Below are 26,112 nucleotides of genomic sequence, written 5' to 3' on the forward strand. Positions count from 1 at the left end.
TATACACCAAATAGCTACCTGTATGCCAACTACCATCATACTATTACATATTATTACTAAAACCATTTAGAGAGATTCTTACTGGAAGCTTTAGCAATGACAAACACCAAATAAATACAAGTAATTTTTCAATATTCACACAATAACCATTATGTTCTATATGACCTCTATATAATTCAAATTCTATGATATAAGCCAACTTAAAGGTTACAGGAACTCATATATTTAAGACTCAAACACATATTGTGTGGATTATTCACAGGAAATTTTATTAAGTCCAAATGTATGGTAGAGTCAATGACACATCCCATCACCTACTCCTCAAATGATATCCTATGAATGATAAAACAAATTCATTGTTAAAGAACTGTGATTCATTTTTATTCTAAATAAAAGCAACATGAATTACCTACAGCACAGTGACTCCAAGTGAATCAGTCACCCGTCCCATAGTAACAAAATGCAAACTATGAAAAGCATAGCTTCTACTCATCTTTGAGAAAACATAAAAAAACAAAAATAATGATTTTGTGTGTGTGTGTGTGAGAGAGAGTGCAAGCAGGGGAAAGGGCAGAGGGACAGAGAGACAATCTTAAGCAGGGCTCCATCTCAAGACCCTCAGATCATGACCTGAGCCAGTATCAATGATATCAAGAGTCAGAGGCTCAAACCACTGAGTGACCCAGGTGCCCCATGAATTTTCAAGTTATTAACAAAACAAACAAAGAAATGCAGGCTATCCAAGGAATACTGACTTACAGTGCTGTCTTTGGTCCCACATAAACAAGTCTAACTTCATTATGATCTCACAATCAAAAGACTGCAGAGCAATATCCATTAAAACTAAGACCTAGGGGGGCGCCTGGGTGGCTCAGTTGGTTGAGCCTCTGACTCCTAATTTCGGCTCAGGTCATGATCTCAGGGTTGTGAGACTGAGCCCTGCCTGGGGCTCCTCACTCAGCAGGGAATCTGCTTCTCCCGTTATTTTCTCCCTTCACAGAATATGACAAGAATTTTGGTTTTATGTCTTGAAGTCAAAAAGAAAAAAGAAATAACATATATTAAATATTTACCATCATGTGTGACACACTGATAATCTTACACACCTGATCTCATTTAACTGCCACAGCAATTCTGTAATATCATTAGTACTATCAATTGAGCTGAGGGATGTCAACTGATGCCCAAGACAGTCAAGCTAGGCCTACAATCTAAGTGTTTTGACTACTAGTCTAGAACTGTTTCTTTGACACACTTGCTTTTGGAAGTTTCAGAAATTACCTCACCCAGTGCTTCCCCAGCTGAATTCCATGAAACGCTAGAGTCACTATGATGTTAACAAATGTTCTGAGAAATAAGGGCTCTGGGGTTCAGCAGTTTTGGACAAGTTACTTTATATCAGAATTTCCCAGAACTTTAATATGCACACTGTGACTCTCCAAGAAGGTAATAAAATGGGAAGTGTTCTGCTCATTTATTAAACCATGAAGCACTTTGTTTAAAGAAAACCTAATCATATACTATGGTATGTTTGTGTTCAACTCAGCACAGTTTGGAAATGACCATCTATTGCCATCTCCTCTTTCCATGGTTTAATAAAATTGAGATACAGGTGAGTTAAATGACTCAGTCAAGGCCACAGAGAAAGTTAATAAAGGGCCAGGGCTGATACCAAGAACTGATGATTCCTGCCAGGATGTTCTTTCCCCTATATCATCCCATCTCACTTCAGTACTGTTTCTACAAAGTCTAACACTAATTAAAAGGAAAAAAAAAATGTTAAACCTATTATTCTGATTCTTCTGAACGGCAGTACAGAGAAACCATTTACAGAAATGAAGCTCAAAAATGGTCCACCTCCCAGTGCAGTAGTATTTTAGAGAACTACGATATATTTGGAAATGTGGGAAATGATTCCACTGTAATAATGCTGAATAACACTTTTCAGCCAAGTAGTGTTACACTCATGTTTTTCTTTGAAGTGACGTACAACTACACGCTAGTACTGCATTAGACGCTGCCAACGCTCAAAATATCCAATTTGAGACCATCTTTATAAGAAGCAATTTGTTCACTGTTTTCCTCTTTCTCCCTTACCCTGAAGGGGCTTCCTTTCATTTTGTCCTCCCCTTGCCAGCAAGCAGTAAACAGTGCTGGGCCAAGGATGCCACCTGGCGTTTTAGATCAGGAACCGTTTAACCTGACATACCTTCCACTCAGTATCTCACCACCTGGCCCCTCTCCCAAACCACACTCTTCCAATTCTTGCCCATTTACCTCAGTAAAACCTTCTCTCTTCTTTTTTATCATTTATCCTAACTCAGTGGAAAAAAAGACATTTTTGGCATTCTAGTTATAGAAAAATCGTTGAGTCTGAATATACTTGTAGCTAAAGAAAGAAACCACAGCGTAGGGCCAATATAGCCTTGGAAATACCTTATAGAGGCCCTGTCCCAGTACAGAATGTTAAAATATCTACTGTTTATCCAATGCCTTCAAGGAAGATCAGCATCAAGGACCTTGAAGATCACTGCTGGGTCAACTGTATTATATCACAGCTAAAAAAACGTCCTGTAAGAAATGAAGGAATCACCTGCCCAAATAACACACAGTGAGAGCACAGGGCAGAGTCAGGATGAAGGCCTAGGAGTCCATTTCAAAGCCTACGCTCTGTCAATTATCCCATATGCCCCAGGCTCCTTGAGACTGTTTTTTCTCAGTTAACATTCAAGTAAAATATTTTTCAGTGTTTTTATATCTTTCCTTAATTACCTATACTGACATTATGACTCTCTTGAGAGCAGGGCCCATAACTAAAATCTCCTCAGTGCCATGGCTAACTGTTTCTAGCACACTTCATAAATATTTATTGACTTTCTTGGTCTATTACTACTGTACTTACAGCAAATCCAGAATATTTTCACCATGTTATGCGTTTAGACAAGCTTTTATCTGCTCAAAAACCTAACTGCCATTTAACACTCTATAGAAAACTGTGCCCCAAATCATCACATCATACATAACCTTTTGGAACACAATCCACTCAAATTTGGGACTTCTTGTTAAGGGTTCCTCTCCACCTGCTGAGTCTTGACTAAACAAGGATGGGAAAGAATATGCAGCATAGAGGAAAAACAAAAAAAAAAAAAGCAACCAATTTTGAAGAATATGGATATTTTAATATCAGTTGCATCATAATCCAAAAACTAGACTAATTCCGTTTTCTCTCCCATAAAATACTCTTCGACCCTAAGTTCACGTAAGATACGTGTAAATATTTTATAAATTACAGATATCAAAAATGAATACAGGTATTATTTATAATAATTTATGTTGTAGACTGTCTGACTAATCACTTTATATACACTTTATCATGAAATTCTTACAGCCCTGTTCTACAGATAAGAAAAAAACAGGGCGCAGCAGGTTAAGAAACTCATCCGGGGTCACGGAGCTAAGAGCTGAAAAATCCAGGACTCGAGCTTAAATCTGAAAGTTTCCAAAGCCGGTGCTCTTAAGAGATGGGCGGTAAGGCAAGGCCTTTACAAAAAAGGTACTACTCCCTTCAGGGCTCGGAAGTCAATGAGGCACGAAGGCAACTCAACCAACTTCCCTATTTTCACCTATACAGTGTAATATGTGGGTGCAAAGAAAAATGAGAATAAATAACGGAGACCGGGGTCCTTTTCTGACTTAGCCGGCCAGCTCAGTGCCCCGCAATTCGCTTCGTCCTCTGGGGCTTGCTCAATGTGAGGAGACAGGGCTAGCCGGAGCCAGCTAGGCTCTTGATCGAGCATCGCATTCAAAGTGCAAACCTGTGAATATAAATTCATGCTTCTGGGAGATCCTTCGCCAGAGTCCCCCCAGCCCTAGCCCCACCCCCAAAAAAGACCCACTGGACTAGGCATCTCCAAAGTTCTGCCCGCCTTTCCAACTGTAGGCGGCCCTCACTAGGAGGAGCGTGGTTACGCCCCCCGAGGGAGCCGGCCGGCTGTGGACTCTGCCCTTCCCTCGCACAACTAAATTACCGGAACCCTGAGCGGCAGCAGGGCCTTGCCTAAGGCTGCCGGGCGCGGCGCGCTGACGGCGGGCGCCCCTGAGCCTCTGCCGCTGTTGGGGGAAGGCGGCTGGCCTCGCCCAGGGCGACTCAGCGCGGCGCTCCCTGCCGCCCATCACCCTGCGTCTCTGCGCTCCGCGTTTGGGGGCTCAGTGCGCCGCCCCCCTAGCTGGCAGCTCCCGCGGCTCGGCGCGGGCCCCCGCATGCGGGGAGGTGGCCTGGCCTGTTCGGCCACCACCGCAAGCCCGAAGGAAGGAGAGTGGAGGCCGCGGACCGCACAGGCCCCACCCCGAGCCTCCTCCTGGCGCGCCGCCCGCCGGGGGCCCCTCGAGCTACTTACTGAAGAAGAGGCGGTAATCGGGGGAGTAGGGCTGGCCGCGCTCCTCCGTACGGTAGAAGGCCATGGCGCGGTGCGGCCCGGGCCCTGCACTCTTTCCCCGGGGCAAGCGGGCGGCAGCGGGGGACCCCGCGCGCCAGCCCCAGCCGGTGCGCAGGAGCGGCAGCAGCGCGCGCATGGCGTCGACGGCAGTCGGGCTCCGCGCAGGGCGGCGCTGGGGGACCCTGGCCCAGCTGCGCGCCGGTGCCCCCTACTGGCCGGAGCCATCACTCCCGCCCGGGGCTTGGAGTTAGATCCCCGCCCCAGCCAGTCTCGGGCCCGCCCTGGAGACCGATAAGAGAAAACAGAGCGCCCAGCGAATTGACAGTGATGCGCGCTGTCCAAAGCGAGGCCGGGGTTCAAAGATGAGCGAGATAACATCCACCACCCCTGAGGAGCTCACGGCCACTTATTAATGCAAATATGCATTCGTTACTTCACTCATACGGTTAATATTTACTATCATAATATTATTTTTATTATAATGATATAAAATTGAGCGATTATTCTATGCCATGCACTATTCTAGATCCCGTCCAATGTAGAAGACAAGCATTACACACACACACAAACATCATAAGACATGAACAGACCTCCTTGTGAAGATTTTACCTTGACACTGATTTATAGAACAACAACAACAACAAATAGGTAACTTCTTCAAATGCTATTTCCTCCGTGAGGCCTTTCCTATTTTACCCAACTAGAAGTGATTTATCCTTTCTTTTCTTACATTTTCACTTCTACAATGGCACTTGGTACCGTACCTATATGTTTGTTAACCTATCATGTTCTCTATCACCCCGACCAACCCAATGGATTGTTAATGAGCCAAACACCCAGGAATTAAGTTTAGTATCCTTGCAGGATGTAGCAGCATGCCCAGCATATAATAATGGCTCCTTTGCTGTGGAGTTCAATTGCTCCTGGAAGTCCCTTTTACCAGATTTTTCTATGAGCATAGGAAATTCTGTTTATCCACTTTCCAGAAAAACTAGAAACAGTTTTCCATAGGCAGTATCTCCACTTCATATTCTTTCCCCATCTCAATTCAAATGAGCTTCCTCCACCTTCTAAGATCACCAATGACCCCCAGTCAATATGAAGTTCAATTCTCACAATAAATCAGAATGAGAGAATCCAGAAGAAAGCAGTAAAAAAGATTTTTTCATTAGAAATTAAAACTTTTAAAGAAAATTAAATATCTGTTATTCAGTCTAAAAGTGAAAGCAAAAATAGTAGCGATTTTACAGAAAGAGGCAAAAAAAGTTCACTTACGCTCTTTGCAAACACTAAGTGAAATGGTTTTAATTAAAAGAGGAGGCCTGATTTAAATAATCTCTTAAAGTTCTGTAATAAAAATTGGCTTCTCAGTGAAATGTTAATATGGACAATGAATACATAAATTCATGAAAAATATAATTCTAACTTAAAATCCTGGCTCTTACAACATAAGACAAACATCTTTGCAAAGATTATATTAATTAATTTATATTAATTAAGTCATGATTATGGATCTGATTCTAGTCTAAACTAGTTTCTGTCTCTCTCTGTTCCATAGCTACAAATTACATCTTCTGGTTCTTAATGTTAACAAGATAGACAAGATTTTTTAAAATTGGTTGGAACAAACCTTTACTTACAAAAATCTGCCAGCAGAAATCTTACCAAAATGGCACTATAGCCGACATATAACTATATCTAGATGGTGGTCAGGATTTTGATCAACATAAATGTCTGGAGGTGGGCGATACAGGGATCTCCCATGTGAGAGAACCAAGTTATTTCTGTCTTGTTGCTCTTATGTTTGATTTCCATTGCTAAGGTCACCCTCATAGTTCAAAATGGCTGCTACAGCTCCAACCGTCACATCCTCATTTCACCTAGCAAGCAAGCAAGCAAGCAAGCAAGAAAGAAAGAAAGAAAGAAAGAAAAAGAAAAGAAGGGTGTGCTCCTTCCCTTAAGAACACATCCCAGAAACTGTAACACTACTTTTATTGCATTGTGTTGGGCAACACTTAGTCTACTGGCCACAACTAACTATAAACTAGCAGCCTATTTTTCTGAGTCAACAGAGGCCCCAGATAGAAACTAGATGCCATAGTACTACAGAAAAAGAAAAAATGAATATTGGAGGACAACCAGACATTTGTCTGCCACAAATGTCATTTTCTTTCCCTATATAGTCCAACTTCCTTAGAAAGGTCTGTGAGAATTCTACATATTTCTACTCCAACTGTGAACTAGGTTCACATTCTTCCCAACTAGGCACCTGGGTTCTTTCAATTTTGCCAATTATTTCATGACAGTTAAAATTAAGAGCCTGGTCTACTCAATTTCCAGAAAGGATCATAGGAGATATTGCCAGTAACCCCTTAGATTCTACTTAGATTGCAGATCCTAAAATGTTTTTGTCGACAGTGGAGGATTTGTAATGTGTAATCTTGATTAGGCTAAACTGTAAGGCAGACTCTCCCATAAAGATGGGCGGGGGGATTTCTTTTGTGCATGTATCATAGTGGCTATATAATTTTGTTTCCTCATGTAGGAAAAAAAAGCTTAATTGTTCTATTCACCTTTGAGGTTCAGATGTTTCAATAAAATAAACCCTACTGAGACAACGTTGTGGGCTAATTTCTAATGATCTATAGATTCTTAGAATAAGACCAAACCCAGCAGAATATTCTAGAGCTTAAGCTAGAGTTGTCCATTATAGGGCCAAAATCACTGCGCCTTTATAACCCCAGTGGTCAGATATGGGCTCCCTAGAAAGGGCATGACATGGACAAAGCAGAAGGGTCCATCCCTGAGAAGGCTGACAACTAAAGCAAAAGTCTTTCATTAAAAGTGGCACAAAACCAGCATCTCCCATAGCTATGAAACTGTGGTAGAGATAGGAGTTGGAGCTAGAGAAAAATTAGTTAATTAGTGAATCCCAATTCTGTTTCTTCTTTTAGCATTGGTAAGTGTAACACAAAATCTAACTTGGATGGAGTTGTCATTTTCTGAAATGCTAGATTATCCTGTTAGGAAATAAAAGAATTTTGGAATTGTGGAGTAGTCATTTATGTGTGATATTTTGTAAAAGCAGCATATGTCTCTAAAATTAATTGTTCTCCTTACCTATAACATGATAAATAAACAAATTTAAAAATCTGCTAATTGCCATTGCTCACGCTTACTAGCTAGTGGCTGACTTTAGGGGCTGGGCCATGAAATATAGTAGGAGTCAACAAAAGTAAGGAGAATTTTAAAACAATTTTGAACATTTACTTATTTATCTGTTTAGGGAGACACAGAATATTTCACTGGCTTTTTGAATACTTTATCTAAAGAGCAACTTTGAAAATATTTTCATCTTACCAAACATTTAAAACATTTGTCATATTATCAAATAAATGTTACAAAAGTATTTCTAAATGTTACCTAGAGTTCCTGTTCATCCTCTGTTTGTGAGCCACATATTTTCCTTCTAAATACATGTCAAAGTTCCAGATCATTTCTCACTAAAATATTGACTATTACTCTACTGAGGAACAAAGTTATTATCATGACAATGCAACAAAACAACAGGATTTTTGTCTGTGAACTTTAGAACTTGAAATATATTAAATGCTGTTGTGTATTCATATACTTATTTTTGTAAAAGTCACGATACCTCAAGAGAATAAGAGAAGCTGCAGATCGGAGAAAATATTTGCAAAAGATATATCTGATAAAGTACTGTCACCAAAATATACAAAGACCTCTTAAAAATGAAAGATAAGAAATAAACAATCTAATTTTAAAAATGGGTAAAAGAAAGAAAGAACAAAGTAGTGAGAGATACTGCAAAGTGATTAAATAAGTTTGTGGGTGACAGAGCCTAATAGTTGTCCTCCCAGCATCAGTACCCCCCCTTCTTTTATAGCGGGAGAATTTCTGACTTTTCCAAATAAAAACTGTACTTTCCAGCTTTCCTTGCAATAGGTGTGACCATGTAACTAAAGTCCACCAATGGGACATCTAGGAACATTCCTTAGGAAAATCTGATGTATCTATGCAACAGAATATTATTCAGTCATGAGAAAGAAGGAAATCCCGCCATTTGTAACAACATGGAGGGAACTTGAGGGCATTAGGCTAAGTGAAATAAGTCAGACAGAGAAAGACAAATACTGCATGATCTCATTTATATGTGGACTATTAAAAAAAAAAAGAAAGTAAGAAAGAAAAGCTGAATTCATAGAAACAGAGTAGAGTAGTAGTTGCCAGGGACTGGAGGGTAGAAGAAATAGGGAGATATTGGTCAAAAGGTACAAATTTCCAGTTGTAAGTTCTAGGGATGTACTGTACATCATGGTGACTATAGTCATGCTAAGAGAATAGATCTTAAGTATTCTCACCACACATACATGCAAAAAAGGTAATCATGTCAGGTGATGAAGCTATTAATTAACATTATTTTTGGTGATGATTTTATAATATTACATGCATCAAGTCATCACACTGTACACCTTAAACTTACACAACCTTAAATGTCAATTATATCTTAATAAAGCTGGGGTGGGGAAGAGAGAGAGGCAGTTAGCTCATCCTTTATCTCTTCCTCTTCATCATTTCTTACATTCTGTTATTTAGAACTTGGATACTACCTTGTCCATGAAGATAAGGGCCATGGCCTTGATGAATGGAACTTTGAGCTGAAACAAGCTTGCACCCCAGAGGACTTTGTGGAGCAAAGTGGCCAGATAGCTCCAGAATACATACCTTTGAACTTTTACATGAAAGAGAAATAAATATCTATCTTATTTAGCCACTAGTATTCTTTTTGTCTGTTTGTGTCTGTTTTCTCTCCCAGCTGAATTTAATTCTAATCTTCATTTTCTTCTTCTTTCATAGAAAATATGTTAGAAGAAATTCTCACTAATTGAAAGCCCCCTCTTTACTACCTATATAATTTCATTCAAAATGTTGTGAAAATATTCCATGAACTATTACTTATGAAGTACTTAAATTAAGTCACTTCTATTAGTAAGCAAAAATATGTAGTAAGTTCAACTATAAAATCCAACTGAAATGATATTAAAAGAGAATTTTAGTTGAAATGTTAAGCAGATTGGAAGGAAATTTTTGCAAAACTCTTATCTAATAAAGAACCGGTATCCAGAATATACCCAAAGAACTCTAAAAACTCACTAACAAGAAAATAAATGACCCAATTTAAAAAATAGGAAAAAGCTCCGAAGAGACACCTGACCATAGAAGAGATACATATGGGAAATTAGCATATGAAAAGATACTCCACATCATTTGTCATTGGGGAGATGCAAATTAAGCAGCAATGAGATATCACTACACTCAAAATGGCTAATATCCAAAACACTGACAACACCAAATGCTTCCAAGATGTGGAGCAACAGGAACTCTCATTAATTGCTAATGGGAATGGAAAACGCTACAGCACCTTTGGAAGACAGTTTGGCAGTTTCTTAGAAAACTAAACATACTCTTATCATACAACCCAATAGTCATGCTCCTTGGTATTTATCAAATGAACTGAAAACTTATGTCCACACAAAACCTGCACATGGATGTTTATAGCAGCTTTATTCATAATTACCCAAACTGGGAAGCAACCAAGATGTCCTTCAAGAGGTGAATGGGCAAATAAACTGTGGTCCAAAATAATAATAATAATAATAATAATAATAATAATAATAATAATAATAATAAATAAGGTCCATCCAGACAGTGCTAAAAAGGAAATGAGCTATCAAGCCATGAAAAGACATGCAGAAACTTTAAATGCATATTACTAAGTGAAAGAAGCCAATCTGAAAAGGCCACATATTATATGATTCCAAATGTATAAATTCTGGAAAAGACAAACCTATCAAGACAGTAAAAAGATCAGTGGTTTCAGAGATTGGGAGTGGGGGGAGAAATGAACAGGCGGGGCACAGAGGATTTTTAGTGAAACTGGTCTGTATGATTCCATAATGATGGCTACATGTCCTTATGATGCCACCTCAGCCCTCCAGCCAACCTAGTGGTCTTCCAGACTTAGCAAGCTCCCTTAACCTGCGTGATTAATTAACTAACCTTTCTTTGTACATCTGTAGATCATGCATTCTTTCATAGAAAGAATAGAGCACCTCTGCACATCACAAAACAGAAATCAAACCCCCCAGGCACAACCTCCCAGCACTCAGATAATGTCTGTAGCTTGTACCATTGAGTCTGTACAAATGTTAACTGCCCTAAACTCCTGTAAAACCCTTGGGGCCCTCAGAAGCCTCAGAGTTGGCCACTGGATGGAGTCTGCCTTCTCCCCAGGTGGCGGGTGTCTTGAATAAAGCTCATATTCCTTTCCAATGAAAACTCATATCTTAAGTATTGGCTTTCTGAGCAACAGGTAGCTAGCTGAACTTGGGTTTCTGTAACAATTATACATCTGTCAAGATGCATAGAATATCAACCCCAAGAGTGAATACCAATGTAAACTAAGGCATTTAGGTCACAATAATGCATCAATGTAGGTTTGATTTTAACAAATGTACCACTCTGATGAGGGTTATTGATAGCGGGGGATACTGTGCATGTGTGTGGAGTAGAGAGTAAAAGGGAAGCCTCTACCTTCTGCTCAGTTTTGCCGTGAACCTAAAACTGCTCCACAAAATAAAAATGACTCCAGGAGACTTAACATCTCAAAAACTTTTGAAACAATATCTAGCATGGTAATTTAAGAAAATATATAATTTCTTTTGTTAGTAACTGTATTTTTCTTTATCATCTAATGAAAATCATGTTTTATTTTGACTTCCTAACTAATAATGCCTATAAGAGTGTCACTAGTACCTTTAGTATTTATAAAGTTTGCTCTTAACTTGAATTGTTGTTGCTTTAGCGTGGGCATAAAATGGTACATTTGTAGGCTAGCCTGCAAAATCATTAATCATTTTATGTTAGGTGGAAGTAGGTTCACCTGTGGGCATTCCATGAACAATTTTGCTCTTCTAGAGATCCTGCATACCCTTCCTTATTGTTATTGGACATTTTTGTATCATTTTATTTTTAAGCAAGTGTCCTATCTAATTTTTACCTTAAACAATTTTACCCACCTCTTTCACCACCCCCAACTCCAATATCTTAATTGAAAAGCTTAAATGCTCAGAGGTCCTTTTCTGAAGACTTACTGAACACCTACTTGGAAATATACATTGTTTCCCCAGATATACAGCTATTAAAGAGCAACAAATTTTAGCTCCCACTTCGAAGGCTTAATATAGATAGGATGGGCTTCTGAATGGGCAATAGTTCACTGGTAATCATTTCTCTTCATATTTCACAAATATCAGATGTATCTGCCAGATCCACACCTGTATGTAATTCAGCAGGATGTTTTTATGCAAATTCTCAAGGAGATTGTTCAACTCAAATATTAGGACATAGCTCCGGTATCTTGAATCAAGAAAGTATACTATATATTTGGTCCAAGTGAAAAAGAAATTCCCACTGGGCCTGACACCTCTCACCACCTGACCGAGAGCAAATGGCAGCCGGGTTCTGCAACCTCAGTCTTGGTGGCTCCGCCTTTAGGACGCCTAACAGCAAATTGTACATTTTTTTTTTTCTGAAGTGACATAGTTTCAACGTTCTTTACCTGACTTTCCACTATCAGAAGAGTCCCTGAGAACAAATCTGTTTGTTTTAAAGCAAGTTTTAAGCAACTACTTGGAGAAAAGCACTGTGGGGTTTCAACATCACAGTGGCTTGGCTTGCACATCAGAACAAGCCAGGGGCTGGGCTGCAGAGGACAGATTCCAAGGCCCGTGTGTTCCTAAAGTCTGTTCCTAAAGCCCAGAAGCCTCAAAAATGAAATCCCAGGTACCCAAACGCCTTGTTCTACCAGGAAACAACAAAAGGAAACAAATATCAAGATACCTCCTAAAAGAGTCTGCACCCCTCCGGAGGGAGGGACCAGGAAACTTGATCACAGGATTTTACTGTGTAATGTTTTTTCTGTTTGGTGGAGCGTGCTAAGGCACGAGATTTACAGAGAACTGTGGAAAGATCTGAAGCCAGTCTGGCTGGAAAAGCTGAAGGATAGATATTTGGGTGGGGAAAGAGAGGGACTTTGTAAAAAAAGCAGAGATTTAAAATGGATTGTAATGAAGTTTTGCTGTAGGTGAAGACTTTCTTTGAAGCTTACAGGGACATCTATGTCACTCATGAAGGTTCTTGGAGTTAGACTTGTGCTTTAGGAAGATGCAGTATACTCAGACTGGTCCCCATGCAATTCAGATACATGAGAGTTACATATATATTCAAACAGGAACACTTCCTTTGTATCACAGAACACAGACATGCATTTAATTTTAAGGATAAAACATGAGTCTTCAGAGAAATGTCAAGATTCAGGGAGTAAACTTTGGGTCACATGTTCTCTGTGGGTCACTACTGCCCCCAAAGAGGTCTTTTTGAAATTGCCAGGGTGTTTTCTGATGTCACAGTGATCAAGGAACATTACTGCCATTTAGTGATACTGTACATGGTACAACACATAAGACAGCCCTACCCAAGAAAGTGTTGTCCCGTGTTCTTCATTGCTCTGAAATGTCCCATCAGACATTCGTGTGAGTGTAAAATCTGTTTTCTAAAAAATTATGTCAGCCCAAAAACTAATGACATTTCATATATAACACAAAGAATTTTTTTACATTGTTTTAAGATACATGCATGGTATTTAAGACTCTGATACTATACACTGTATTAATCTACATTTATAGCTCTTAATTCATGGTGATTCCTTATATGGGTGCAAGCATATGACTATTTAGTATGTCTTTAGTACTGGTGCCTGAGCATTTTCATATTGAAATACATATAATTTTATTACAAATTATTTTTCTTTTGTGTTTTCTTTATAATCATTACAATGATTTTTTGAAATTATGTGTAGTAGGTTTTATTATCTATCAATTTCATTTCAGGAGAGTAAAGACACAAAAGACTTCTTATTAAAAGAAAAATTTAGTTTATCCATTCATCCATAAGAAGAAATGAAGTTCTGATACATCCTTGGATGGACCTCAACAGCATTAATGCTAGGCAAAAGATGCTAGACACAAAAAGTCACACGTTGTATGATTTCTTTTTATATGATATATATAGGATATATATCCAGACTAGGCACATGTGTAAAGGCAGGGAAAAAATTAGCAGTTGTTAGAAGAATGGGGCAAAGGAGGAACGGGGAGTGATTACTTAAAGGGTATGGGGTGTTTTTCTGAGGTGATGAAAATGTTTTCAAACTATAGAAGTGGTGATTGTACAATATTGTGACTGCACTAGATGCCACTGAATTGTACACTCTAAAATGGTTAATTACACGTTATGTGAATTTCACCTCAATTCTTAAAGAAGGGGAAAGTTAAGTCTAATAACTTTGAAAATAACTGCGTTAGGAGTTCTTGACCCTTTCTGTTCTATGGACCCCATGTAGCAGCCTTATGAAGCCTATAAAACGCTTCTTAAAGTAATGTTGGTAAATACTTAAAATACATTGTTAAAGAGCAAACCAACTATATTGAAATATATCTACAAAAATACTTTGGGGAAAAAATGTTGTGATCTAATAACACACTTGCTTCTTCACTGAGGCATTAAGTGACTAGATCCAGCAGCAGATCTAATAACTACCATCATTTTGAAGTAGTGATGGATGTCAATGAGAGACACCTGTAACATTGAGAAAATGAAATGACAATTATATATCATTTCTCCTGGAGAATAAAAGCGTAGATAGTACTCACACTACTGTAGGGTTTGTTGCCTACATTTATAAATGCTAAATGTTAGTTAGAAGTTAAGTGAAAATAAAGATGCAATCTTTTTTTAAAATCCAAGTTTACTGACCCCCTAAATCCTCCCTTAGAACCCCTGGTGGTAAACATCTAGTAAAGGGAAGGGGTATATATTCTTTCCCTGCTGTCCTTAGAAGTACTTTGTTGGATGGCTAAGAGCTGAACAGAAGAATAGAGGACAAAGAAAAAAGTATGTTGGTGTTCTGGATTTCTCTTTAAGACTGTCATGATTGGGGGTGCCTGGGTGGCTCAGTTGGTTAAATGGGTGGCTCAGTTGGTTAAATGGCTGCCTTCAAGTCAGGTAATGATCCCAGGGTTCTGGGATCAAGCCCTGAGTCAGGCTCCCTGCTCAGCGGGAAGCCTGCTTCTCCCTCTCCTCCCCGTTCCTGCTCTCTCTCGCTATCTCTGTCTCTCTCTCTCTCAAATAAAATAAATAAAATCCTTTAAAAAAAAAAAAAGGCTGTCATGATTGGGGCACCTGGGTGGCTCAGTGGGTTAAATATCTGCCTTCGGCCCCAGGTCCTGGGATGGAACCCTGCCTGGGGCTCTCTGCTCAGCGGGGAGCATGCTTCTCCCTCTGCCTGCCACTCCCCCTGCTTGTGCTCTCTGTCTCTCTCTGATAAATAAATAAATAAAATCTTAAAAAAAAAAAAAGACTGTCATGACTGAAGAACAGGTAAGAGATCTGTCTGTCCTTTACTTATTTTATAAAATGTTTTTCTTCCTGATTTTAAAAGATATTTTGATCCAAATTTTGATGAAACAAATGACCCAGGAAGCAGCCTCACCCAATAGAAAAATGGTTGGTTGAAAGATGAGAAATTAGTTTTATTCCCCTTTGTCTGGGGAAAAAAAAAAAAAAGTTGTTGTTAGCATGAAGAAATTCTTTTCTGAATGATTATAGGTATATATGTGACAATAAGTCCATGTTCTGAGGCCCATATATCTCTTAAAAGAAGGAAAGAGGAAAATCGAGTTGTTTTTAACCAAGTCCCAATGATATGCAGAATACATTTGGTATTAAGCTTTCAGTCTTTCTGGCTAGTTACTAAATTGGATGTAATAAAATTCATCCATCATACAAAAATCACATGTGATTTAACTACACATTGTTAAATGGCATAAAAAATAGAAAGTTTTGCTTGATTAAGTATTATTACTGCTTCTAGGCTAAAATAATCATGAGAAATTTCAGCTGCAAATGACACATTATAAATCCCTTGTAATATTATAAATATAGTAATCATGGTAATACTCTAATCCAATTCAAGGGTGAGCTACTAAATTGGTAATAATAGGTCCTGAACAAAATTTAATGAGACAACCCATTTTGTCTGCCCACTTTCTAGATTTTCCCTTTAGGCCTTGAGCAGTGGGAATTAATTTTGTTTTTAAATGGTTTAACCATAGAACTCCTATTTTTTTTCCTCATTTATAATATTCTAATTACACAGAATAATGGTTTTAAAATTGCATTCAAAAGAACCCTGGGTTCCAAAGGCAATCCCTTGAAATACATTTCAAGTAATCCATTGCAAGAAAATATGGACAGGATTAATTTATAACCAAACCTCAGGCCCACACCACAGAAGAATTTCAGGACCCCAAAAAATAATGAAGAACAGTTTCATAATTTCAATTGGTGATGTTTGTGTTAGAAACCCAGTAGCCAAGGAGTTTTCCTTGTTTGAAAATCATGTTTTTGGAGAAAGAACTCATTCTTGCCTTCACCGCTTTATTCTTCATTCATTGAACTAAAATTTACTAAAGATGTAGTATATGTCAGGAACTATGATAGTAACTGAATATAGAATGATGAAAAAACATTTTTAAACATATTTGCCCTCATGGAGTTTGTAGTCTGGTAAAATATTCAGGCTTTCAACAAATAATCAGATAAATCTATTGATAAGATTGAAATCTGAGGTAAGTGCTGTGAAAGAAAATATAAGAAGCCATGACAGAAAATAATAAGAAGACTTGATTTAGGCTGAAGATCAGGGGAGGCCTCGGTAAGGACATGACATCTTAGCTGATACCTAAGGAAGTAGGAGAGAGCCAAGGGGCAAATGACATAGGGAAAAGAATGTGCAAAGGTCCTGAGGCAATATTTGCTTGAGAAAATTTTCTAAGAAAATATTTGCTGCAATATAAAATATATATTTTTCACAGACTGGATTCTCCAGGAAGCAGAATCTGAGACATAATATATTTTTTTAGGAAATACCCCTAGGATCAATCCCTGTGGAAGGCAGGGGAAGGACTCAGGAGTTGGCTGAGGGAAAAGTCCAGATGCAATGCAGACCCAAACAACAGCTTTAGCTGACCACACAGGGAGGTCTGGAGGTAAAATGGTCTAACAGAATTGCCTTCTAATGGGCCAGAATGGCTGGACCCTTATAGCCTTTCCTCTATTACATCAGTCCTCTATTGCATATGGATGTTAGCTGTTATGGTAGAGGGTATGACCTTGGGCAAGGTGGCTCTGCAGCCGATGCCATCCCCGAAAAGACTAACAGTTGATGGCTTTCTGCTAATGGTGCTCCTAGCAGCTGGGGAAACAAGTTCCTCCTTGAAGGGGATCTGAGCGGCCCCTCTCCATGAATATCACAATATTCAATTTTATGAGAAGCTTTACAAATCAATAAAAACAAAAACATCCCAATAAAAAACAGAGTGGAAGACAAAAGTGGGCAAGTCACAGAAAAATCACAAGTTATCAATAAACGTGTAAAAATATACTCAACCACTGTTAGCAATAAGAAAAAGGCAAACTAGAATGAGAAGCCTTTAGCTTTGTTGTGCATTGCTTTGGCAAAAATTTAATGACTGACGGCAGTAGTCGTAATTGGAGATAATAAATTTTATGTAATAAATAACTCTCCTCAGACCCGTCTGGCTCTCAGGTTAGAAGTGCCCCAAGGGGAGGTGTCCTAGAGCTTAGGATGTGTACTCTTGAAGGACCTGGAGCAAGGGAACAGCAATTACATGTCCGATTCATGCTATGGAAACCAGCTTTGGTTATCAGTGATTAATGGGTCCTGTGTTCACCAGCACTTCTCATAAGAGACCGACTGGGGCTCAAAACTGCATATCAAGCTGCTGCCAACAAGATCCTTTTTATCTACCGGAGGAGGCAGCCTCTCGATGAGCAGTGACATGTGGGCTGTCTGAGCTGCCTAGGACTGAGTCTTGCCCCATCTGAAGAAGGGCAAAGGGGAATGGGCAACAGAAAAAAGATGGAGGCCTTGCCCACAAAGTTAAGGAGACCATAAGCCGCCCAAGTATCTCTGGTAGCTATTCACTGCCTTTCGGGTTTGACAAGAATTGAGTAGGTATATAATGGTCTTTAGTGATCTTTTTAGGAGAGTATGCAATCAGCTAGAATGTTAATCCCATGCATAATTCTAGTATATATACATATATATATATGTATATATGTATATATATATATATATATATATATATTAGGATATATACTTACACTTTATATAAGTATACTACTTATATAAAAGCTCTGACCTAATACTAGTATGTATATTTATAAAATATATGTATCTTATTTATATAGCTTATGTGGAATATTATTTACTATATAATTTCACTTTTTATCTTATTGTTTTACATTTTCTCTCCTTTAAAACAATTTTTTCCCCTAAGCTTTACTCCAAATGAAAATAATATCAAAATTACCTAACTAGTCTGCTAAGACTCTTTTTTGCTGGCTTTGATGTCACAGTGCTATCCACTTTATCACATGAGGTTTCCCTAGAGAAGAACAACCACTATGCCTTTAAGAAAGAAAATGCTGGTGCTGATTAGCTCCATTTGCTGAAATCACTTTCCTTCTTTTTAATTATCTTTGTTTCAAGGACTAAGAAATCATTTATTTTTTGAAAATAAAAGAAAACTTCAAAGAAAGTAAAAAAAAAATAACTTCCTTTAGCTGTCTCCAAGATTACAAAAAGAAAAAAAAATGTGTACGTAAAAAATAGTATCTTGGTAATTGAACCCTAAAAGATAAATATAAAAGTGACAATTGAAAGTGCTTTTCTCATGACTTTTGGAATTCTACAGCTGGTCCTTAGCTATCAATATAATTATCTCACTTAATCCCTGTTGGCTTTTCTTTTAACTGATCACCAGTAAAATTCAAATTTCCCCACCCCAGAAATGAAGCTTGAGTCTTTCCTCAGACACTGGGCAAGAGAGATGATAAAGCATTTAATCCCATTCTTAAACATTCAAATGAGTATTTATCCTGCATTTGCAGCTGTCATACGGTTATTTCAATTTCCCTGCCTTCTACCAAAACACTTTCAGTAATATTTTCTTGGAAATGTCATCTAGACCAGGTTACCAGCCACTTTAAAAATATCAGTCTCATCATATTATAATGGTATCTCATTTTAGACCCCAAAATGTTATTACCCAGTGAAATCATATGTCCTTTTCCTGCTCCAAATGACCTTCACATCTTTCCAAAAACCAAATTATTCAGAGGACAAAGATTTGACATTACTGAGAATATTCCAAAAAGAATGCCATAGGCTCTGAAAAAAAAAGATAATACCCATAGAAGTTTGCCCTTTCAAATTTTCAAAATATCTTCAAGCCTTTCATCTCATTGATTCTTCATGACTTTCCTTAGGTATTATTAGTCCCAGGGAAAGAAACTGAAGCCTGAAGAAGTCATTCTAGGCCATTCATTCATTCATTTGATATTTATATTAAATATCAGATCAGATAATGTCTAAAGTTACGTAGCTAGTAAACAGCAAGCCAGAGCTGGAAGACAGGTCCAATCTTCTGCTCTATCATACGGCCTGTGGCAGATTATATTTTCTAAACTGAAATCTCCCATTCCATGTGCTCTAGAAGTTTGCCACACCTCTGTCAAGAAGTAAAATCTACTACTCCTCCCTTTGAGTCTAGGCAGGCTGTGACTCACTTGTAACTAATAGAATACAGTGGCAGAAGTGAAGTTACAGAAATTCCAAGGCTTGCTTCAACTTCATGACCTAGACTACTTGCTCTTAAACCTTGTTTTAAAAGTTAGCAGTCCATGTGCCCTAAGGTCAGCATGTCGTGAGGAAGCCCAAATTTACCCATGTCAAAAGATCACATGGTAAGTCTCTGAGAGCGAGATACCCAGGCGGCACCCATCTGCTTCAAAGTTCTTTCTGTTCCGCTCCAGCCGTCAACTGACTGCAGCTGTTTGAGAAGCTGCATGAGCCAGAACCATTAGGTGAGCCTTTTTTGAGCTTCTAATCCACCATGATAATTAACCAGAACACTGTCACTAAGAAAAATCGTTTGTGATAACTGTCTGTGTGGTAGATGGCATTAATCGCTCCAGATTCTTCATCCTTTCTGTCTCCATGCCCTTCCCATGTATCTTTGCAGCTCCTTGAGGCAGAGTATATTTGACGACCCCCTTGACTGTCAGTTCAGCTATGTGATTTCTTTTGGCCTAAAGTATATTAGTAAATATAACACAAGTAAAGGCATAAAATGAGCTTACATATTTGGGGTTGTTCTCTGTCTCTGCCATCAACATGAGAAGACTATGCCTTGGTTATGGCCAGTCCACTGGTCTGAGGAGGCCAAATGACATATGCTCTAGAGCTAGCTCAACTGAGCCCAGCCTAGATCAGCTGACCCTCAGTCCTTCTGCAGATGCATGAAAAATAATAAATTGTTATTGTTTCATGCCATTGAATTTTGGGATGATTTGTTTTGCACAATGGTTAACCAATACACTGAACTTCTTTGAAAAATATATATCCTCTTTAGACAAGCAAAAATACTTGTTACTATGCATAAGTCCTGATTTGTTCTTTGAAGAGTTATTCTTTATCTTATAGTCATAATTCACTAATCCTCTGTTTTGGAAGGTGTGGCTGAGATTAGCTGGGGTGTGACTCCTGTCTTTGTTATTCTGCTGATACTGCTGCTGATCTGGGCAAGATTCGAACCTCTCTAAACTTGGTTTCTCACCTGTGTAAAGGGAATAATAGTACCTACCACAAAAGATTGCTGAGAGAACTGAATGAGATAATCCATGGTGTTAGTTCTATGCTTTTGTTGTAAGTGATAGGAATACAACCTAAACTAATCTAAGAAAAAATGGCAATTAGTTGACAAGATATTGCATAGAATTGAAGGAAATATTGAGCAATGGAACCACAAGGACATAGCTGGTCCTTAAAATCATTGAAAGTCCTACATTCCCAACCATGAAAGTAACAAGTAAACAAAAGGCCTCCGAGCTATCAGACTCTGATATCACACTCCTCCCCCTCCCCCTCTTAGGAAAGCAGTAGATGTTATAAATAACAGACAGATTTTCCTGATCTTCCTCTGACGAAATATTTGTCACTCTGGCTAGTTCTCCAAGAGGTGGGTCAAGAGGAGATAATGAAGTCTTCAAGTTGTCAGTGGCTCAGCTGGGACCCAACTCTCCTGCCTTTCTCCTTTCACTGTGAGTTGGATGGGACCATTTGGGGATAGTCTAAAACTCAGGTTTTATAGGTATTATAAGTGTTTCTTTAAAACCCTGAAAGAGTTTTCTTCCCCTCCTCCCTGAGTATTAGAATTATCTCAGCCTGGAAAGGTGAGGTTCCTCCAGTCAGAAAAAATCTGGAGGTTCTTCCCGAAATAGATGTAGTAGACATTAATTGGTGTGATCAGTTGGCTTATAGGGATCTCCCCAGTAGTCAGTCTTTGATACTCCTCTTCTTTAAGGACTAATTCTTCTGTGCCCCCTCCCACTCTAGCATATGTTCCAAAGGAAGCTGTGTGGTCTTGTCTCCATGGCTAGGGAAGGCTAAACACAGGTTTACGACTCAAGCTAGGCCAGTCAGAGACCTTCCCTGGGATTGTCAAAACTGGAGCAGTACGTAATACATATATGAATCTAGAGCCATGGCCCCACTACTCTACAATATGAAGAAACCTGTCTGCAACAGTGAGAAGCAGAAAGAACAGGAAGCACTGAGGGAGAGCTGATGGTTCCAGTTACTGGAATTCCTGGAGCTGCACTAATCCCTGTCTTTTGGAGAGGTGGTTGCTTTATCTTTCATTGGCACTGGGAGATTCACCAGTACCCTGCCAACAAATCCTCTTTATTGTTCACATTTTAGTTGCATTTCTGTCACTTGCAACTAAGAGTCCTAACTCCCTAGAAAGCAAGTAGATACCTCTGATTCAAACAAACAATGTGAGAGTTTAGTGTGTTCAGAGCCCCAAACCTTGGACCTTGCCAAACCTCTGTCACCATCAGTAAAATCAGGGATCACCCTCCCACATGTAACCACCTTGCACTGGGTAAACTACCATGAATCCTAAGGGCCCCTGTCTATAATCAGCTCCTTATTTCAGAAGAGGAGAATGATTTGTCTAATGAATTCTTTTCCCTCATAAGGTTGAAATTACTCTTCATTTCAGCCCTTTCACCATTTCTTTGCTTAGTGACTTCAATTGTTTGGAAGAGTTCTCATGATGGTGTGCCCTCTTTCAAAAGTCACTGGCCACTACAGACTGAATGTTTGTGTCACCCCAAAACTCATTTGTTGAAATCCTAATGCCTGATGTGATGGTATTTGGAGGTGAAGCCTTTGGGAGGTGCTTAGGTCATGAGGGTGAAGCCCTCATGAGTGGGATTAGTGCCTTTATAAAAGAAGCCCCAGAGAGCTTGCTAGCCCTTTCCTCCATATGAGGACACAGTGAGAAAATACCAGCGACGACCCAGGAAAAGGGCTTTCTCCAGAATGTGACCATGCTAACACTTCAATCTTGAACTTCCCAGTGGCCAGAACTGTGAGAAATAAAAATCTGTTTGTAGATATATTATATCTGTTATGTTGTTTATAAACTACCCAGTCTGTGGTATTTTTTTTTAAAGATTTTATTTATTTATTTGACAGAGAGAGAGAGCGAGAGAGGGAACACAAACAGAGGGAGTGGGAGAGGGAGAAGCAGGCTTCCCGCAGAGCAGGGAGCCCGATGTGGGGCTCGATCCCAGGACGCTGGGATCGTGACCTGAGCCAAAGGCAAACGCTTAATGACTGAGCCACCCAGGCGCCCCTGTGGTATTTTGTTTTAGCAGCCTCAATGGCCCAGGACACCAGATATCACCAAAAACAAAACTAATGGATAAGCATTTTTCTCCTCAGAAAACTGAATAGTCTTTTGATTTTTGTTTCTCAGATAGGAGTGCCTGTGGGAAGAAAATAAATATTTATATTCTCTTTCCAGAGCCCCAATCCTGCCTGAGGCGCCTGCTGACCAAGTATAAAGGAAATTATTTATTACCAATCCCTGCAACTTGGCTTGCTGGGTTTTGACTTTTTTGTAGTAGGGGGCAAGGATGAGGGAGGTAGAGATAGGGATAAAATTATATCTGTATCAAATTTAGTTCTCCAAATATGAACTAGTATCTTCCAACAACCCTGCTATTTGATTTTCTATTCTGGAAGCCACGAATGTTGTCTTGCTCACTGACTTCTACAGAATGAATCTTACTGATCAAGAGAATGCTGGAGGGGGGGAGAGGGACCAATATTCATCAAAAGTAGGTCTCTTTATTCTGGCTACTTATGGCTAAGTCTCTGTGAGTGATTAATAGTGTTGCTCCAAAGGAGCATGATTTGTCCAAACTGTGCTCCATAAAACCTTGTCTTGTGTTTCACTGCAGGAGTCTCTTGTTGCACATTTGTAGTAATATTTTCTCCTTTCTGCTGATGCATGATCAGAAACTTAACATGCAACTTTTAGCATCTTCCCATGTAACTGAAAACCTAACTCCTTTCACTGTCGTTAAGGGCATTCTACCTACAGAGAAGGAGGCGTTTAGGTACCAGATCCTTGGTGCTTCAAACAATGTCTGACACATAGTAGACTCAATAAAAATGTGGCAATGAATGAAATTAATGTTTTGAGACTGTGTATAATTCTTAATGCCGAAAGAGGCCCAAAGGAGAGAAAGCAGGCTATATACATCTTATTTTAGAGTTAGTGAGCTCAGTCTTTTGAGAGTCACAGACCCATTTCAGAATCTGATGAAGCTAGAGACCCTTCCTCCCACAAAGTGCACAATACACATAAAAGTTGGCTTAAAATTTTAGGAGGTTTGCTGACACAAGTGTCTGTGGTCTTTATGTTGAGAATTTCTTTTAAAGTAGAAAATTAAATAATGTAGAAAATACTCATAATTATTGGGGAATGGCTTTGGAACTAATTTGTGTTCTGACAGCCTTATCAATTTTTCCTAGCCTGTTGTCATGATGATGTAATTGAATTAAGCAATCTTTAAACAGTCATTAAAAAAATAGAAGATCTCTATGCATTGGACAGTAGGAAAAAAGAACACATAGAAAGAATATTGATTCCTCCTCTGCATGGACTCCCACCCCTTGACCCAATTTAGAAGATTCTTATCATATCCACACTGTCAAGCTGGCTATGACTGTCAAGATATGTGATGTTAATGACCTTCTTATAACAAAATTAACTATCTGAATCTGAACATTTACATGGACTGTGCCCTGTATTTCTTTTAAGGGTAGGATAAGATGGAGGAAACAAAATATTTTATAGGGGAAATCCCCTGATAAACCCGCTGACATCAGTTTTACCCTTCTTCGCTTCAATCAAAGTTCAATAAATCTAATCAGTACTTAAAAAACAACAACAGCAAAATTTCTCTAGTAACACGCTTCAGTATATCTCTGTTCCCTGAGAACCAGGAAGGAAACAAAATGACATAGAATTAAAGCCATATAAGTTAAAAGTTAAAAAGTATAGGTCATCTAACCTGACACTTTGGTTTCACAAATTAAATACTGAGACACAGAGAGGTTAAAGTAGCCTTTCTATGATCTCTATAACTTTTCCAGAGTTTCCATAACAGAGGCACTCTCTCCCTGTTAGTAAATTATTTACTCATACACATTACCATGTGTAAGTGCAATTTCTTTCAATAGAGTTAAGTCGAAGTATATTTTTCCATCTAATTGATGTTGAGCTTGGTCATGTGAATGAAATGCCAATGAAATGTTAGCAGAAACTTTAAATGTTTGTCTGATTGGTTTGTCTTCTTGCACGTCTGCCATTCCATCATTTGAAGAATATAGTTCAGGTAGCTTCTAGACCCAGATGATAACATGTGGAGCACACCTTATCCTGACCTGGAGTCTGGTGTTTAGTCAAGCCAAGCCAAAAGCATCACCATGTTCAAGATCAGATGAATAGCAGCCAACATATAGACCCATAAGGAAGGAAAGTCTGATGTTTTAAGCCACTGAGATATTAGAGATTGTCTGTTATGCAATACTACAGTGAAAAAGCTAATAGAGTCTCATAATTAGCAAAGGTAGAATAGTCAAACACTTTTTCCAAATGATTGTATTGGTGGCAATTTGAGGTTTGGAGGCAACTGAAGGTTTGTGCCTTTTGACTAACTATCTTCCTCCAACTCCTTCTCTCCCTCCCTCCCCTTGTCTGCCTCTGGTAACCACAAGTCTGAACACTTTTTCTATGAGTTTGGTTATTTATTTGTTTGTTTGTTTATAGATTCCACATATAAGTGACATAATATAGTACTTGTTTTTCTCAGTCTGACTTATCTTACTTAGCATTATGTATTTGAGGTCCATTTATGCTGTCGCAACTGGCAGGATATCCTCCTTTCTTATGGCTGGATAATATTCCATTGTGTGTATACACCACATCTTAACTATCCATTCATCCATTGATGGGCATTTAGGTTGTTTCCATATCTTGGGTATTGTGAATAATGCTGGGATAAACATGCAAGTGCATATACCTCATCGAAATCCGGTTTTCATTTCCTTTGGTTATACACTCAGAAGTGGAATTGTATGGTAGATCTATTTTTAATTTTTTTAAGAACCTCCATATCTTTTTCCATAGTGGCTGCACCAGCTGACATTCCCACTAACAGTGCATGAGGGTTCTCTTTTTTTTTTTTTAAAGATTTTATTTATTTATTTGAGAGAGAGAATGAGAGAGAGAGAGCACATGAGGGGGGGGAGAGTCAGAGGTAGAAGCAGACTCCCTGCTGAGCAGGGAGCCCGATGCGGGACTCGATCCTGGGACTCCAGAATCATGACCTGAGCTGAAGGCAGTCGCCCAACCAACTGAGCCACCCAGGCACCCATGAGGGTTCTCTTTTCACCACATCTTCACCAGCACCTGTTGTCTCTTGTTTTCTTGATGACTACCATTCTAACGGGTGTGAGGTGATATCTCATCGTGGCTTTGATTTGCCCGGTTATTTTCTACAGAAGCCCTCAACAAGTAGCTTTTAGAAAGTTCTATATTCAGAGAAATAGTATTTTATTAGATCAGAAGGAATCTAAGTGAAATATTGTTAGATAAAGAGGATACTAAGAGGGCCCATTCCACCATTAACATCTAGTCCTCTCCATTTCTCACAATATTCATCATCTATCACTCCTCCCAGCCATTCTCAAGCCCTCATAATCTATTCCATTTTTCTGGATTATTTAACTAGCTTCTGGTGGTGGAGGCTTATAACTACCTACACAATAAACATTCCAGTTCTTCGTTAATGACAAAACCCCAGATTTATTTGGAGTTACACGTGCCCAGCTGAATGAATCATTTCCCAGCTTCCCCCATAGCTAGGCTTAGCCATGTGATGAAGTTCTGGCCAATGATATGGAAACAAAAGTGTTGGAGGAGAATTCCTGAAAGTCATTTTGAAGTTGCTGAGAAGTGAACCCCTTCGGCCCCCTTCCTGCTACCTAGGCAGTGAAAGTACTGGGCTGTGTTCCAGTAGCCAT

At 39.0% G+C, this 26,112-nt stretch overlaps 1 protein-coding gene across 3 annotated transcripts in view; it reads right to left on the reverse strand.

Moving 5' to 3' along the window:
- The window catches only part of PPA2 (inorganic pyrophosphatase 2), an 86,306-nt gene extending 81,701 nt beyond the window's left edge, over positions 1-4,605 (reverse strand). For all 3 annotated transcript variants that reach the window (XM_032400937.1, XM_032400935.1, XM_032400934.1), the window contains exon 1: positions 4,398-4,605. In XM_032400937.1, coding sequence (XP_032256828.1) covers positions 4,398-4,572 — 175 coding nt within the window. In that variant the 5' untranslated portion in view covers positions 4,573-4,605. The remainder of the gene's footprint in view (positions 1-4,397) is intronic.
- Positions 4,606-26,112: the final 21,507 nt, after the last annotated feature.

Source organism: Phoca vitulina, unplaced genomic scaffold, assembly GCF_004348235.1.
Source record: "Phoca vitulina isolate PV1807 unplaced genomic scaffold, GSC_HSeal_1.0 scaffold3, whole genome shotgun sequence".
In the NCBI taxonomy this organism is placed as follows: Eukaryota; Metazoa; Chordata; class Mammalia; order Carnivora; family Phocidae; genus Phoca; species Phoca vitulina.